The sequence below is a fragment of the Symphodus melops genome (assembly GCF_947650265.1).
Source record: "Symphodus melops genome assembly, chromosome: 20".
Taxonomy (NCBI): Eukaryota; Metazoa; Chordata; class Actinopteri; order Labriformes; family Labridae; genus Symphodus; species Symphodus melops.
Window position 1 is genome coordinate 20,000,667 of NC_136710.1, and position 16,929 is coordinate 20,017,595.

Genomic DNA, 16,929 nt, shown 5'->3' on the forward strand with positions numbered 1-16,929 from the left:
TAAGACATGTGAGTAATGTTCACACAGCTGCTGTTTGCCCGTCGCTCTCTCATCCTCCCCGCTGTGCTTCTCTCCATCTTTATTTACATGTTGGTTATGGTCCTCGTTTTTAATCAGGAGGCTTTTTTCCTCTCGTGTCGTTGAAGCGTCTTCAGACTCATCGGTGTCTTAATGTGACGGGAGGAAGAACCACCTTTGTTAGAATGAATCCTCGTTCAGTGAGCATGCACGAGTGGATCAGAGGCAGAATAGGAAGGTCGTCCCTTCACCACCCGACACACTGAACATCGTGTTTATAGAGAGAAAGAAAGAAAACGCTGAGTCATGATTCTTTACGTCTCTCTCTGAGTGTTTCGCTCCGTTAAAAGAGAAATATTTGTCTCCGTGTGTTCAGTGATGCGAAGTGCGGGAAGATCCAGTGCCACAGCGCCGCCAAGAAACCCAAAGGCACCAACGCCGTGTCCATCGACACCACCATCAAAACGGACGGCATCGAGGTGAAGTGTCGAGGCACCTACGTGTACAGCACGCAGGACGGCCAGGGAGACCTCCCCGACCCGGGGCTCGTCATGACCGGCACCAAGTGTGGCGAGGGGAAGGTGGGTTCATATTCCAGCAGGTGACACCTGAGTCGGGCTCAGGGTTCTGATCGCTAGGAGACGCCGGCCCCCCGGCTGGCGCTCAGACTCCGCCTCTCACTGAAGAGGGGGCAGCTGGCGGCACAGCACCCGTCCGTCACGCAGGATTTAAAGCTGTGTTGTCCAGCCAAGAACAACAAAGCCTCTCCGGTCTGTGAGAGCCGCTCGGCTGTGCTCGTGTTTGCACGGGCTGTCGGCGCCCGCCGGGATCCGATCCACAAAAGTTCCTCGTGAAGTGACTGATTTTTAACCGTGTGAGAGAGAAGGAGTGTGATGGCGTTTACTCAGAGCTGCACCTGACTGGCTTCTGTGTGACGGTCCAGTCTGATGACTCAGCTCTGAACGGGGACGAGTCGGCTCCGGCGTCTGTGCTGATATCAGAAGTCCCGCCCCGTCTTGATTCTGATTGGTTAATGAGCATGTGTTCAGCAGAGAGACGACAAAAATCAGCTGATGCAGAGGAAAGTTTTGTGCTCAGGACAGGGGCGTGTCCACAGGGGGCGTGTCCACAGGGGGCGTGTCCACATGGTGCATGTCCACATGGTGCATGTCCAAAGGGGGCGTGTCCATAGGGGGTGTGTCCACAGGGGGCGTGTCCACAGTGGCGTGTCCACATGGTGCGTGTCCACATGGTGCGTGTCCACAGGGGGCGTGTCCACAGGACGGGGGGTTTTTTCCCTGGGGGGAGTCCACAGGGGGCGTGTCCAACGGCGTGTGTCCGTATGGGGCCTGTCAACGTGGGCGTGTCCATGGAGGTGGCATGGACCCCTCTGTGTGTGTGTGTGTGTGTGTGTGTGTGTGTGTGTGTGTGTGTGTATGTGTATGTGTATGTGTGTGTGTGTGTGCGTGTGTGTGTGTGTGTGCAGCAGCTCTCGGTCTTTGTCTCGCTGAGTTCACGCTCTCTGATTCTAAACGCGTGTTCAAGGTTTGATTTCAGCTCACAGACCTGAAGTGAACGCTTTGATTCTGAGACTTACAGGGGCGTCACATTTCAGAATAAAAGCATCCTGCAGATAGAAGCGTGAGTCACGCATGTCACATGTACGTGTGTACATGAGAACACACACACACGCATTGTGTGGATTCCTGGTGTGTGTGTCCCGCGTCCTGCTGCATTAGTCATATTTTCTAAACAGGCAGCAGAGAATGTGGCGTGCCATCCAGCGTGATGGATTTTGAATGGTCGTCCTGAGAGGGCCATAAATGCACACAAAGCACAAAACTGCTGCTTCTAATCACACGGCCACACATTCAGCAGCGCTTAATTGATTCCCTGCTAACAATAGATCTGCCAACAACAGGCCGAGCAGCTGATACAGGACTAATGCAGGCACTAATGCAAGCGCTGATAGAACTCAGTGATGGACTGCTACATAAAAAAGTAATGAGTTGTGAGCCGCGGTTCGGACTTTGAACACGTTTTATGACTCTTTTTCATTTGAGCTAAATTAGAGCCACGTGTTTCAGCTGGTGGTCTTGACCTCTTGACCTCCAGCCTGTCACTCCTCATGCACCCGGGGAGTTGATGAAGTTGTGCCAGAGGAATCCCACCCAGGGTCTGACGGGAGCTAACGTTAGCCAGGAGGCTAGCGCCAACAGTGCTGATTGAATGAGCTTACAGAAGCCTGGGAGGGCCCTGTCACTCGGCCCCTTCAGGGGCCAGTTCGAAGTGTGTGTGACACACTCTGCTTCCTGTGAGTGTGTCCCTCTGAAGAGAGACGTTATGAGGCTGTCTCTAACAGTGAGAGACGCTGCAGCGTGTTGCAGGACGGCTCTGAGAGCAGCAGCAGAGACTGGAGGAGATTTAAAACAGGAATCTGCTGCTGCTCCCCGAATCTCCTCAGGCAGTCAGGTTGTTCCAAAGCCTCGGGGCGCTGGCAGAGGGCCGATCAGAGAGAGAGAGAGAGTGTGTGTGTGTGTGTGTGTGTGTGTGTGTGTGTGTGTGTGTGTGTGTGTGTGGACTGTAATCTCTTACACAGTGTGTGATCACTCTGCTTGTGCTGCCACAGGTGTGCAGAAACCGCCGATGCCAAAATGCTTCTTTCACCGAGCTGGAGACTTGCATCGCACGCTGCCACGGCAACGGGGTACGTACACACACACACACACACACACACACACACACACATGCAACTCACTGTGCTTCTGGGAACTGCTCCCTAATCTTATTGTCACACTGTGTCCTTGGGCGAGGGGAGTGTTTTGCAGCGCTGTCTCGCGGGCCGTCGTAAAAGGCGGGAAAACAGACGGCTGCGATGCAACAGAGAGCGAAGTGATGAAGTATTTATCGGAGCGGTACAAGCAGGCCGCAGGCAGATAAAGGAGAACTTATACATAGTTTATGAGAAAGTAATCCAGCTGAGGGCCGGCGTGCTTGGACTCACACAGTTGTTGGTCTGAGAGAAGATGGAGAATCTGATCGCAGCCGTTTGTCTGGACTCTGAAATCATCCTTTGAATGACGACTTCATTCACTGATCACATCAAACACACGGCCCACAGACGGCAACCTCCGCTCTACAACCGATGCTGAAGTGTAACCTCCTGCAGTACCTGGAGTGTCCACTAGAGGCTGGCTGCAGCAGCACAGGAAGTCACATACACACCCATTCAAACAGCCTGTTTTTACAGCAGACATGAACATGTTTACAGCCTGCTTCAAAAAACCAAATAGGTGTGATTAGCTCATGTCTCCATCCACACACACTGTACGGGGGGAATGTTTTGATGACTCAGCAGTTTTGATTGGATGAAGGATCAGAGTTATTCACAATAAGGCGTGTAGCTGAGCTGATTGACAGGTGGGCGCCGTGTAACGGTTTGTCAGGAGGCTTAAAACCCGCCTCAGCTCTCAGCCTGTCGTTAGCTTGACTCAAAGTTAGCAGCCTGTCGTTAGCTTGACTCAGAGTTAGCAGTCTGTCATTAGCTTGACTCAGAGTTAGCAGCCTGTCGTTAGCTTGACTCAGAGTTAGCAGCCTGTCGTTAGCTTGACTCAAAGTTAGCAGCCTGTCGTTAGCTTGACTCAAAGTTAGCAGTCTGTCGTTAGCTTGACTCAAAGTTAGCAGCCTGTCGTTAGCTTGACTCAGAGTTAGCAGCCTGTCGTTAGCTTGACTCAGAGTTAGCAGCCTGTCGTTAGCTTGACTCAGAGTTAGCAGCCTGTCGTTAGCTTGACTCAGAGTTAGCAGCCTGTCGTTAGCTTGACTCAGAGTTAGCCTGACTCAGCATTTGGTCCAGAGTCAGGTGCTTGTATTAGAGCAGGAAGTTCTGGTCTCCTATTTGACTGAACACGTACGTGAAAAAGGCCGTAATGAAATGTGTGCAGGTTGAGTGAACGGGGCGCTGCACAGATCCATTTACCTGAGTTATTACTTTATTAGGGACACATGGCGCTCGCTCTACAATCATATTACATTTTAAGATCTCAGAGAAGCAGCGGTGGAAAGCCGAGCCGATTTCTTCACTGAATTATTTTGTCATTTCCTGCGTGCGGTTCCACTGGGCTCGCAGACAGCACAGCAGAGAAACACAATGTGGCAGCGGCGTGTGGCTGAGGGGCTTTAAAAGATGCTGACATGCTTTTGTCTGCACAGTAATATTTGTAAAGCCACAGATAAATTCAATCTGCTTGGCTGGTTGTGTTTTTCTCCCTTTTCCCCCCCAAGTCCCTCGTCTTGTTTTCTCCCGAGCTGACGCAGCGAGGCGGACAGAGACACAGACAGAGACAGAGACAGAGACACGGACAGAGACACAGACAGAGACACAGACAGAGACAGAGACACGGACAGAGACATGGACACAGACAGAGACAGAGACATGGACAGAGATACGGACAGAGACATGGACAGAGACACAGACAGAGACATGGACACAGACAGAGACAGAGACATGGACACAGACAGAGACACAGACAGAGACACAGACAGAGACATGGACAGAGACACAGAAAGGGACAGAGACATGGACAGAAATAAAGACACAGACAGAGACAAGAGACAGACAGAGACAAGAGACAGAGACAAGAGACACAGACAGAGACATGAACAGAGACACAGACAGAGACACGGACAGAGACACAGAAAGGGACCGAGACATGGACAGAAATAAAGACACAGGCAGAGACAAGAGACAGACAGAGACAAGAGACAGAGACACAGACAGAGACAAAAGACACAGACAGAGACACAGACAGAGACACAGACAGAGACAGAGACAAAAGACAGACAGAGACACAGACAGAGACAAAAGACAGAGACAGAGACAAAAGACAGAGACACAGACCGAGACACAGACAGAGACACAGACAGAGACAAAAGACACAGACAGAGACAAAAGACAGAGACAAAAGACACAGACAGAGACACAGACCGAGACACAGACAGAGACAAAAGACACAGACAGAGACACAGACAGAGACAAAAGACACAGACACAGACAGAGACAGGATCAGCTGTGTGTAAACTTTAAGATTCAGTTCAGTCAGTTTGGAAACAACATGTCAGACCTACACGAGCAACTACAGGCGAGATTATTGTTTGCATCATCCTCTTTAAAGATGGAGTCAGCAGCTGTCTCCTTCAAAATAAAACCCTAAAGTGAAGCTGCTCCATTGCCCCTTCAAAATAAAACTCAGTCTTCTCCTAAAGTAAAGCTGCTCTTTGTCCCTTCAAAATAAAACTCAGTCTTCTCCTAAAGTGAAGCTGCTCCTTTGTCCCTTCAAAATAAAACTCAGTCTTCTCCGAAAGTGAAGCTGCTATTTGTCCCTTCAAAATAAAACTCAGTCTTCTCCTAAAGTGAAGCTGCTATTTGTCCCTTCAAAATAAAACTCAGTCTTTCCCTAAAGTGAAGCTGTCCCTTTGTCCCTTCAAAATAAAACTCAGTCTCCTCCTAAAGTAAAGCTGTTCCTTTGTCCCTTCAAAATAAAACTCAGTCTTCTCCTAAAGTGAAGCTGCTCTTTGTCCCTTTTGAACCTTGTGCTGTCTTTTACCTGTGGACGTGGAGTTGGTCTACTTCCTGTTGGACAGGAAGCTGACAAAGGTGGGAGTGAGAGCTGAGGGGGCGGGGCTTCTGGGGGCAATGAGCCCACGAGGAGGAGGGGCCACGTTTGAAGGTTGTGTTTACAACCTGAGAAGAGAAATGTGTTTATATTCATGATCACATGTTGAAGAGGAGATGAGACCTTTAAAGCTTAAAGTGATGAAGAACTCCAACCTGTGAAGGGCTCGCTTGTTTTTTTAGATTGTAGAATAATATGACTGATATCTCAGATCCTTTCAAACAAAACAAACTTCTCGAATAATGAGCAGAAAGCACCTCTGAAATGTGGCGTGAACGGTACCTCGCCACTTTTAGCAGAGAGTTTTTAATCAACTCGTTTAAACTTTGTGAGAAAGCAAACTTTTATCTGGACATGAAAACTTGATAAATATCTGCAGACGTTTTGTGTAATTCAGCTAATCGAGCGCTCCAATTACATCCAGATCTAATTATGCTATCGGTGATTAACTCGGCTATTTAGCCCGTTAGCATTCAGCCAACATGAAGGTTGTTGTTTTCTGATTCTTATCTGGAAGTTTCTCTCTGTAAAATAAAAAAAAAGCATATTTGAAGACATGACGTGTAGGGAGTGAGAGCTGAGGTGGCGGGGCTTCTGGCTGACGTCCAGAAGATCAGCGCTCTCGGTGAGGAGCTTTAAGGACGCCATCTCTGACGTGAGAGATTTCTCTCTCTGCAGGACTTTCTAATAAGCTCCTTCCATGAAAATCTGCTGTACGACTTCGTTCAAAGATGCAAACCAGCAGTTCTCTCCTCGCCACGAGCCGCACGTCCTCTGCTCATTATTTCTGTTTATTTGCATGAAAAATCCAGAGAGCGGGAAAAGCCCGAGGATCAGCGAGAATCAAGTGATAATGTTGAAATTAAAAAACACATCCCAGATACCCGGAGCGAGGGAGGGAGGCCGAGCTGTCGAGCTGTTTGGAATAATCCTGACTCTAAGCCAGCGCCATTATCCCACGACTGTTACTGTGAGGGACGGGAACAAAGGAGGGACAAACTGCATGCACACAAAGGGAGTGAGGGGATGTTGGTTCTGCTCACTCCTAATCCGTCAGGTATCAGGTGCAGAGAGGCGGAGTTACACCTGGACTGTTCGCCAGCCAATCAGGCTGTAGAGGCTCAGAATAACAACTGTGGTAATTTGGTCTTTTTTTTTTACCCAGAATGCCTCAGGTAGAGAGGGGAAGAGAGTTCTCTCAGGTCGGCCTCGTAGGTTTCAGACGGAACAAAAACGGTGAAATAAACAACACATGGCGTGTACACGTGTACACGCCATCTCTCATCGCCGCTGTGTCTGTTTGATTCACACGGCGAGGAATCGTACTACAAACCAACAGGAAGAGTCTGCAGGATGCAAGGTGGTGCCCAGACAGATCATCACCTGAACTGATGCACCAATGTGTGTGTGTGTGTGTGTGTGTGTGTGTGTGTGTGTGTGTGTGTGTGTGTGTGTGTGTGTGTGTGTGTGTGTGTGTGTTTTCATGCACAGGTGTGTAACAGCAACAGGAACTGTCACTGCAGTCGTGGCTGGGCTCCACCTTTCTGTGAGAAACCAGGACTAGGAGGAAGTGTGGACAGTGGACCTGTGCAGTATGACAGTGAGTTCACACACACACACACACACACACACACACACACACACACACACACACACTGTATTACTCTGGTCTGGTCTGATGTGATCTGATCAGTAAGACCCTGAGAGCGTGTCCCCAGCAGAGCAGCATCCTGCTTGAAGCTCATTGGTCAGAGGCTCACAGGCAGGCAGCAGCTCTGTCTTTTATTTCATGACAATCACTCAAGGTTGTTTTTTTTAAATCACTGTCACTGCGCCACATCACCATCCAAGATGTCTGATCTCACCTGTCGCACAGCTCAGCGTTCATGTTGATCTTTTTCTGTCTGCCTTTGTTTTCAAACTGCCTCTCTCTAATCTGCTTTTCAATCCGTCTGAGAGCGACTCCAAAGACGAGGCACATTCCTCACAGCTGTGTCAGACGCTTACAGACACTAACCATCAGTGTGTGTGTGTGTGTGTGTGTGTGTGTGTGTGTGTGTGTGTCCAGGTCAGGTGGGGCTGGTGGTCGGGTTACTGTTTGCCTTCCTGGTGCTCCTTCCTGCCGTGCTGCTGCTCTTCTACTGCTACAGGATCAAGACTTCATACTTCTACAAGTGGCTTTCTCAGAGAGAGAAGAACAAGAAGAGCAAGTGAGTCCGTGTGTGTGTGTGTGTGTGTGTGTGTGTGTGTGTCAGAATAACACTCAAACCCAGGAACCTTCAGATGATATCAATGTTGCTGTTTTTATCTGTTTGCTCGTCTTCAACACGACTCATTTAGACTCAAATATAAAAACAGAGCCGAGGAGGAAGTTAATGGAGTCAAACTACGAACAACACCGTCATGTTTCTGCTGCTCATCCTCCTTGGAAGCAAACAGCGTAGTATTACTATGCAGCCCGGCCTTCACACATGAGAAGGGAGGAGGAGGAGGAGGAGGAGGAGGAGGAGGAGGAGATGAATCACACATGCAAAGAGGGAGATATTTCAGAGAGACGTAGGAAAGGTTGTAAAAGAAGGGAGCAGAGGGAGGAGGAGATGAATGAGACAGGAAGGAGTGAATCACATCGTGTGCCAGCAGATCGATGCTTACACTCCGGCTCTCCGTCTCTCCATCAGCATTATGGGCCGTGTTTGTGCCGCAGCTCCCCTCCATCAAAACCCAACAGAATCCACGTCCCCATAAAGCCCGGGGGGCCGGCGTTAAGAGCGCCAGGCAGCCTCGCCGTAACGCCGGCTGAGTCAGGGCCTCCAGTCCTCCACGCTGATTTACAGAACAGAGAGGAGTGTGGAGCTGATCCAGCGTCACGGCAGCCCGACCTTCTGAATGAAGACGGAGAGAAAGGCTAAACGCTGCTGATGTTCGGCCTCAGCAGGATTTTAACGCCAACCGCAGCAAAGACAACCGAATGGATGGCTAACGACACGGAAAACGAGAGACGCGAGGACGATTAAAAAAGCTTTAACCCTCCTGCTTCTTTTGCTCGCTCGTTTGGGGTCACTTACAGTTCAGCAGCAGGACGGCGAGCGGCTCGCTCTGATTAAAGGCCTGTCTGAGCGCTCAAACATCCAGCGTGCCTGGAAAGCCTTCTTATCAGCCCGCTGAGTATACATGCAGCTCTTTAAGTACACTTCTACAGGCTGATTCAACCAAATGCAACGGCCCTGCAGTCACGCCTCCCTTTGTGCAGCTGCTAATATTCAGGTTAAGTGGGTTTTATTTTGAAGGCTAAAGTTAGCTGCGTTGCTACGTGGCAGCAAATATATGGTGCAACACACTATTACAAGGTATTTTCACTACTTGGATCCCAGGCCGAGCTGGAAATGACTTTGAAGTCCCCCCCCTCCTTAACCCCCTGTCTGAACCAAGACCAGGACCAGGACCAGGCCCGAGACCAGGAGCAGGAGCAGGACCGAGACCAGGAGCAGGAGCATGCGTCTCACTCGCTGTGACATGCTGGCCGACTGTCTCGGTGGCGTTCGGGCCCTTAAGCTTGTTTTTCCTCTCTCAGCTACAGCAGTTAGCAGGCAGCCCGGTCAGAGAGTATTTAGTGATTATGGAGGAGCACTCAGCAGCAAATGAGCAGATCCGTCCCTGAGGAGTTGGCAAAGAGCGAGAGAATATAATCCAGGCCAGCGTTCATCAGAAACACACACTCACACTGCTGCTGCTGTGTGTGTGTGTGTGAGGCTGCTGTGTTTTCATCCTGTCACGTCTCGGCTGGGTGACAAACATCATGTCTCCTCTCCCACCCGCTGACTTCCTGTCTGTCCTCGTGTCTCTCCGCTCACTTCCTGTCTGTCCTCGTGTCTCTCCGCTCACTTCCTGTCTGTCCTCGTCTCTCCGCTCAGGTTGGAGGCGTCGCTGGAGAAAGGAAAGAACGGACACCTGAATCCTGCCTTTCACCTGAAGGTGGTCGGACCCATCAACAAGGCGGGCGGCCACAAAGGGGTGAGTGAGTGTGTGTGTGTGTGTGTGTGTGTGTGTGTGTGTGTGTGCTTTGGTGAGTAATGGAGCGTCCATGAGGTTGACCTTCATATTAAACAGCCTCTTTTTTACAGCAGCTTGTTATTTTGTGTGACCACTTAGAGTCTCACCTCCTCCCACGTCCACGCCGCTCCGCTCCCAGAGCTCACACCGCCTCCAGCATCATTTCATCACGTCATTATTCCCCTGTTTTTATAGCATTTATTTAATTGGATGGGTTAGGGTTCATTTATCATGGGCAGAGAGAGAGAGAGAGAGAAAGGACGAGTTGTAGGAGGGAGAAGAGAATCGAGTGTTTTTACAGAAGAACAGTGACCTCCTGCTTTTACAGCAGCTCTGTTTCCACGAGTACATTTCCCCGTTCACGTCCTCCATTGACACATCATCAAATCTTTATCTCAGTCATTCTGATCCTGGACCCGAGCCGAGCACGCACACACACACACACACACACACACACACACACACACACACACTGAACACTCCTGACTGTGAAACACTTGATTCTGTCATAAAACCTGCAATAAAGGCCGAGACTTCATTTTATCACTGACTGAAGGAAGTGCACATCCAACGAGAGCCAACACACACACACACACACACACACATACACATATACACACACACACACACACATATACACACACACACACACACACATATACACACACACACACACACATACACACAAACACACACACCTGTGTGTGTGACCTGTGGTGTAAACAGAGTCGAGCTTAAATCCTTACAGTGACAGTAGACGGATGTTTACTTGTTTACTTCCTGTGTTGCTCTTCAGTTTATCTGTCGTTCATCGTTGGTGGTGAAGATGAGTTTGTCCCTTCAGCAGTCAGTCAGAGAAGCAGCTGGTGCATGTTGGTCCACAGCTGCCTTTAGACATGCTGATTGTTGCTTTTTGCTCTGCTTGGTTCTGATCAGAAACAATCTGAGTGAGAAACACGAGCTGACTCTGATCCCAGGGAAAAACACAAGGGTTATGTTTCTTTATTATTTTATTCTGTTTTTATTTAAACCTTGAAAACACTCCGGGCCCAGGTTTGAATATACCAAGAATAAACCTGAGAGAGTATTAATAATGGTTATAGATAATGTATTAAACATGAAGGAGAAGCTTTCTCAGGTGATTATTGATTCATGTTCCAGGTTGGATAAAACATCTGCTGAGCAGTAAATAACATGAAGAGTTCAGTGAAGACGGGCTCTACTGTCAGTGTTTGTTCTGATTGGCTGCACATAGAAGTAGATCAAGTAGAGAGCCTCGAGGAACTCTTTGAATGAGGCCAAAAAAGCTTCTTGTTTTCTTCAAGGTAGAATAAAAGTGAATCCTGCCTAGCAACAGTGTTTTATTCTCTCCATTGAAGCTTGTGATGGAACAGGACTAAAGTATTTAATAACAGTGTTTATGTTTTGTTCCTGACTTCACCTGTCGTGTCCTTTGTTGTGATTCCAGATTTCACACACCAGCAAAGAGGTCCTGCCTCTCAGACCTGGTCCTGTTTCCAACGGCACCCAGCCGGTCAACGTTGTGCGTCCCCTGAGACCGGCCCCGTCTCCTCAGAGAGGGGCCCGTGACATCAAGGTGGTGCGCCCGCCTCTGCCCGCCGGACGGCCCCCAGTGGCTCCGTCCAAGTCCCCGCCGACCCCTCAGAGACTCAGCCCGCCCAAGAAACCTCTCCCCCTGAACCCGACCCGATCGCCACTGGTGAGATTTCATCAAACATCAAACCACTCAGTGAGAGTTAGACGGGGTCATGTGACTGAATCTGGAGCCACATCCAGGCAGCTTCATGACAGCAGGGACCCATAATGTCTTCTTTTCATATTTGGAGGGGGGGCAGCTGTCTTGTGATAATGAGTGCTGGCAGGATGGAGCTGCGCTGAAGAGCCAGCAGCTCAATCTGTCAGACAAAAAGACGGTTTGAATAAAACACTCTGTCTAAAAGCTTCTGAGAAAAAAAGACATTATGTGAGTTCATATAGAGCCGAGGCAGTTTAACAGAACCTGACCTTGCTGTTCAAACACTCACTCCAGCATCCATTCAGCACGCTCACATTCATTCATGACCAACAACAGGACTGTGTTTACGCTCACAAAGACAGTGACAGCTGAACGTACAGGAACGATGTGCTTTTCTTTCTTTACATCATCAGAACGAGATGCTCCTTTATCATTAGCTTTACTTCACTCACGCTTTCCTTCCCTGAGGTGGAAATTTCTAGGTTATCGGTTTAATAATTCATCAGGAATCACTGAAGTCAGAATTCTGATTTGGAAACGTGTTTAAAATCCAACCACGCTGCTAAGTTTAATCTGTAACTATTGTGTTTATCAGCAGCTTAGTGTCATCAAATCAATCATACCGATAGCATCCTCACATGTTAAAGGCCTGGTATCACTGACTCACTGCAGGAGACAGACTCTAGTGGACACTGGAGGAACTGCAGCTGTAAAGTTGGACATTTTAACATAGAGCTCTATGGAGACTGACTCACTGCAGGAGACAGACTCTAGTGGACACTGGAGGAACTGCAGCTGTAAAGTTGGACATTTTAACATAGAGCTCTATGGAGACTGACTCACTGCAGGAGACAGACTCTAGTGGACACTGGAGGAACTGCAGCTGTAAAGTTGGACATTTTAACATAGAGCTCTATGGAGACTGACTCACTGCAGGAGACAGACTCTAGTGGACTGAAGTTTAAATAAAATTCACACCATAAAGCAAAGCTGGACGTTCTCTGTCAGGACTCTTTACTGTCTTTGTGAAAGGTTTTTCTGAAGCCTTTGACTTAGATGAAGTTTTTATTTGTGTCAAATCCAAAGATTTCGTCTCATCTGATCTCAGATTTGTGCTGCAGTTCCACTTCCACTCCTGCCTGTATGAAGTGGGACAGGAGTTTCTCTTGTCAGCAGCCTGAACTCATTCTGGAGACAACCTGGATCTGGTCCAGGACCAAGACCATGAAATGGGTTCTGCTCCCAGATGTAAACACGTGCCAGGGATTTGGTGGCAGTGGTCCCAGTTTTTTGCTAACCTTGTTTCTTTTAGCACTTTATTCTTTCTCGAATTTAAAGAAGTCTGTTAAACTGAATGCAAATGTCTGATTATCGTCATTCAGCCAATTTGATTATCAATATTTCTGTTACAGTTGGTGTCTCAACTGCAGCCCAGACCGTCCCCCTTCCCTCCTCAGAGGCCCCTCCCCCTCAGCCCAGCCAGAGGAGCCTCCCCCACAGTGAGTCCAGCTCGGACCGCAGTCTCCAAACCCTCCTCAGGCCTGTTGGTGATGATGCCCCCGGCAACAGGACCCAAACCTGTGGGCAAAGTCTCAGCCGTCCCGCCTCTCAGAGCTCTCAGGTGGGGAAGATGACTGTCAATGAGCGAGCGCGTCTGCTCCGTGTTAAATACGCTGCGGGTCTATTTTCAGAGTACGCAGCGAGCACGCGTCAAGCTGGACAGAATAGAACCACCCGGACAGGAAGTCAGACCAGGAAACACACACAGAAATTTCAAAATAAAACACAACACGCAGACTCCTGATCGCGTTTTCCATCACTTTATCTACATGACATGAAAACAGGCGGCGTGACCTTGTAGTCCTCCTGTGGCGTGAGTACAGTGGATCACTCAGGTTCCTGAAGCAGACCCAGTGAGGTTCCTTTTAGTCCTCCTCATGTTGTTCATCTTTCTGTGTTTGAAAGTCCGTTTATGATCCGTCCATGAAATAATTATCTGTGAGAAATACTCCCTCACAATATCCATATCTTTTGGTTTCATGCGGTTTATTTCCATTTGGATGTGTGTGCACAAACATTGAAGCAGGCGTGTCCCCGGGTCCTTCTCGCCTCTATATTGTAATAGTTAATAGTGTAAGTGACAGAGCTCCCCAGGTCTAAAAGCCTGTCTGCACAGCCGAGAGATGCAGAGTCATGCTTTTAGCTGCATGCAGTTCATCTGAACATGTAGTAAAAGTCAAGCAGGGAAACCTCGCAGGGACTGTTCTCCAGCTTTTTATGGCTCCTCTCCTCCTATATTCTAGCAGTGCATCTGTTTCTCTCTGAGATCTGATCCCACTGCAGAGCTCAAACTTAAAAAGCTGCAGCTGCTGTAACTCAGATGTAAATGGAGACACTCGATGAGGAGCGAGAAGCTGGAGCAAATTCTACCAGGCTGAAAAAAAAAATCAATAAAACAATGTTTGTTTGTTTTTTAATGTGGATTCAATTGTACTTGTAAAGCAGAAGAAGAGGTTTAAAATATTATAAAACTATATGTTGAGCACATTAACAAATAAGATACAGGATAGTAGTTCTACTCCTACATTTACAGCCTGGCAACAAAACCCTGTGGAACTTAAAAATGCAATCAATGATAGGTTTGTTGGCAAAGGAAACATCCATGGATTTAAAAATGATGGGGGTCGCCGGTGGCGCAGCGGCAGTGCGCGCGACCTCATGTATCGAGGCTCAGTCCTCACACGCGGGCGGCCCGGGTTCGCGTCCGGCCTGTGGCCCATTTCCTGCATGTCTCTTCCCACTCTCTCTCCCTGGTTTCCGGCTCTATCCACTGTCCTCCCTCTATCATTAAAGGCAAAAAGGCCCAAAAAAAAAAAAAAAAAAAAAAAAAAAAAGATGAATTATTAACTTACAGAACATCAACAGAGGATCCAAAATCCAGCCGAGGAAAAGCTTGTGCACTCTTAGTCGAGATTAGAACAAGGCCAGTACCCCCCCCCCCCCCTCCTCTCACACAGGTCAGCATGTGGTGGACACTGTAGCTTCAGTGTTTAGCCAGCTCTGCATGTGGTGGACACTGTAGCTTCAGTGTTTAGCCAGCTCTGCATGGGTCTGTAAAGCTTTCTGCGTTCTAACCTCTCTCCATGTTTCATCTCCAACATTGATCCTAGTTTGAGCAGCTTTCTGCTGCTGGAGCTTATTAGAAACATGCAGAGGCTTTTTAGCTCGGGTACAATCACTTCTATCTGAAGCAGTTCCACTGCCCGCTTCCATCGCTGCAACACCTGTTCACCTGATAACTGCTCTCATATCTGGCAAACCCAGGGGCGTCCAAAACAGCCTTCAAAGCCCCGCCTACCTTCTCTGGTCCAATCAGATCCAGAGCATTCAGGAGCAGAATCTAAAGTTAGAAGGAGGACATACTGGCTGCTGGAGCCTCTGACCTAAAAAGATGCAAACAGGTAGACATTTGTATCATCTGCATAATGATGCACTTAAGCTGTGATCCTGCCATCATGAAAAAGTGTATCCTTTAAATCCTTTAAATTCTTGTTTCCCTGATTGTTGCAGGTTTAAGATTATCGTGGGAATGATTCAACCAGTTTGTTGAATATCTGTCAGTGTTGATGAAGAGCAGTCCTGATTTGTTGTTTAGTTTAGAAGGTCTGTGTCGGATTGAGTCACCGTGAACTGCAGAGTTTGTGTTTCTGGTCATTTCTTGTATTTCCTGTCTGGCACAGAGGAAGAAGTTATCAGGCTGTGATTTATACACAAGTCTTGTTTGGGGATTTGTTGACAGAACAGTACAGAATCTCTCTGCCTTTTTCTTAGACTCTCGTCTTCTATTTCTTTTCTCCTTGCAGACCGGTCCCAGGTGCCAAACCAAACACAGCCTCTCCTCCACCACGAAAATGACCTTCTCCTCCCCCCTCCTCCCCCTCTCCGAGGAGGCCGCAGCTGACAGCTCATTTGCACTAAAGAGACTTCGGCTGGAAAACCACAGAGCTGTCGCACACACCAGAGGAGGACGAAGTCAGAGTTCAAACCAGAGACACAAGTTCAGACTTCGAAATGAAACCTTTCCACAAACCCACCCCTCCTCCTCCTCCTCCTCCTCCTCCTCCTCCTCCTCCTCCTCCTCCCAGCGTGCTCACATTAACCACAAACGACGCGGTTTTGCACGGAGGCCTTGCAGACTGAGACAAGTGTCATCGCTGGGGGGGGGCGGTCACATTTGCCAAATGAGTTTTTTTTTTTAGGATGATTAATTGTTTTTTTTAATCTGTTAATTCTGTCTGTGTTTAAAAAAAAGATCTTTTTGTAATGACGGTTGTCTTGTTTACAGTTTGTTTTACGTCTCGTTCTATGATTTGTGTTCAGTGCCAAAGAGGTCTCTTCATACCCGGGGTGTGTCCCCAACATGTCAAAAACCTGTCACATCGAGTTTACCACAACTCCTCCATCGTTTTAAAGGTTTTTATAATTTATTGTATTGTACGAGGAATGTTTTAAAAATACAAATCTGGAGTAAGAGAAGCCTATCACGAGGAAGGAAGGAGAGCCAATCACACAGCAGCTTCTTTTCTACACTGTTTACATGGTGGAGGATTTGCAGGACACACCCCGGTCACTCATATTGATTTGAATGTCTTTTGCTGTGTGTTATGACTTTTGAATTGTTACATAAAATATTTTTACAAAACTATCATCAAGTGTCTTTAATTCTGTCCATTTTTACGTTCCAGGATTTCTGAAGGCAGGATGAACACGAGACGGTGTTAAAAAACCACAGACATGAGAAAACGTTTTTTTACATCATAGTGTTCTGAGCGCTCACGACACGACTCAGACAGAACAAGCAGCTCCTTTCCCTCTTCCTCTGTCGTCAGTGTGAACAGAGCGCTCAGAACAACAGACACAGAGGGAGTTTGACTTCACTCGTTTTAAAGACGTCTTTATCTGACTTTATTGTAGAGATAGGACAGTGGAGAGAGTCAGGGAACAACATGGAGGACTAAAGCCTCCGTACATGGGGCACGTTCACTAACCACTAGGCTACCGTAGCCAGAGGCATTAATGGCAACTGTTTGGGACCCCCAGGCCAGTAGAGGGCCCCTGAAGGTTTGCAAACTTAAACCAAAGCAGTGACCCAAAATGTGCAACCTCCCAAAGCTGGAGCACAAAGTGTCACATGCATTACTGCTGTGAAAACTGTTTGTCAGTGTAACAAAATAAAAAGGATAAAAAAGAGGAAGTGTTGGGACACTGGTGATGGAGGACCCCCCAACCCCCCCCCCCCCTAATGTATTCTTGCTTAGGGCCCCAAAAGGGCCGCCTCTTCTCATAAAGGCATGACTTCACTGTATTCTGTATTCATTGAGTGCTCATGTACAGACTTGTTTCTGTGCTCCAGACGGTGAAGGGTTAATCACA

General features: G+C 48.1%; 1 protein-coding gene across 1 annotated transcript in view; it reads left to right on the forward strand.

Annotated features, from left to right (window-relative positions):
- The window catches only part of adam19a (ADAM metallopeptidase domain 19a), a gene marked incomplete at its 5' end in the record, with an annotated part of 23,974 nt that extends 8,427 nt beyond the window's left edge, over positions 1-15,547 (forward strand). Inside the window, 8 exon segments of the mRNA XM_079371651.1 lie at positions 395-599; positions 2,648-2,725; positions 7,182-7,290; positions 7,759-7,900; positions 9,602-9,701; positions 11,209-11,460; positions 12,909-13,117; positions 15,360-15,547. Coding sequence (XP_079227777.1) covers positions 395-599; positions 2,648-2,725; positions 7,182-7,290; positions 7,759-7,900; positions 9,602-9,701; positions 11,209-11,460; positions 12,909-13,117; positions 15,360-15,411 — 1,147 coding nt within the window. The 3' untranslated portion in view covers positions 15,412-15,547.
- Between the last annotated feature and the right edge of the window lie 1,382 nt (positions 15,548-16,929).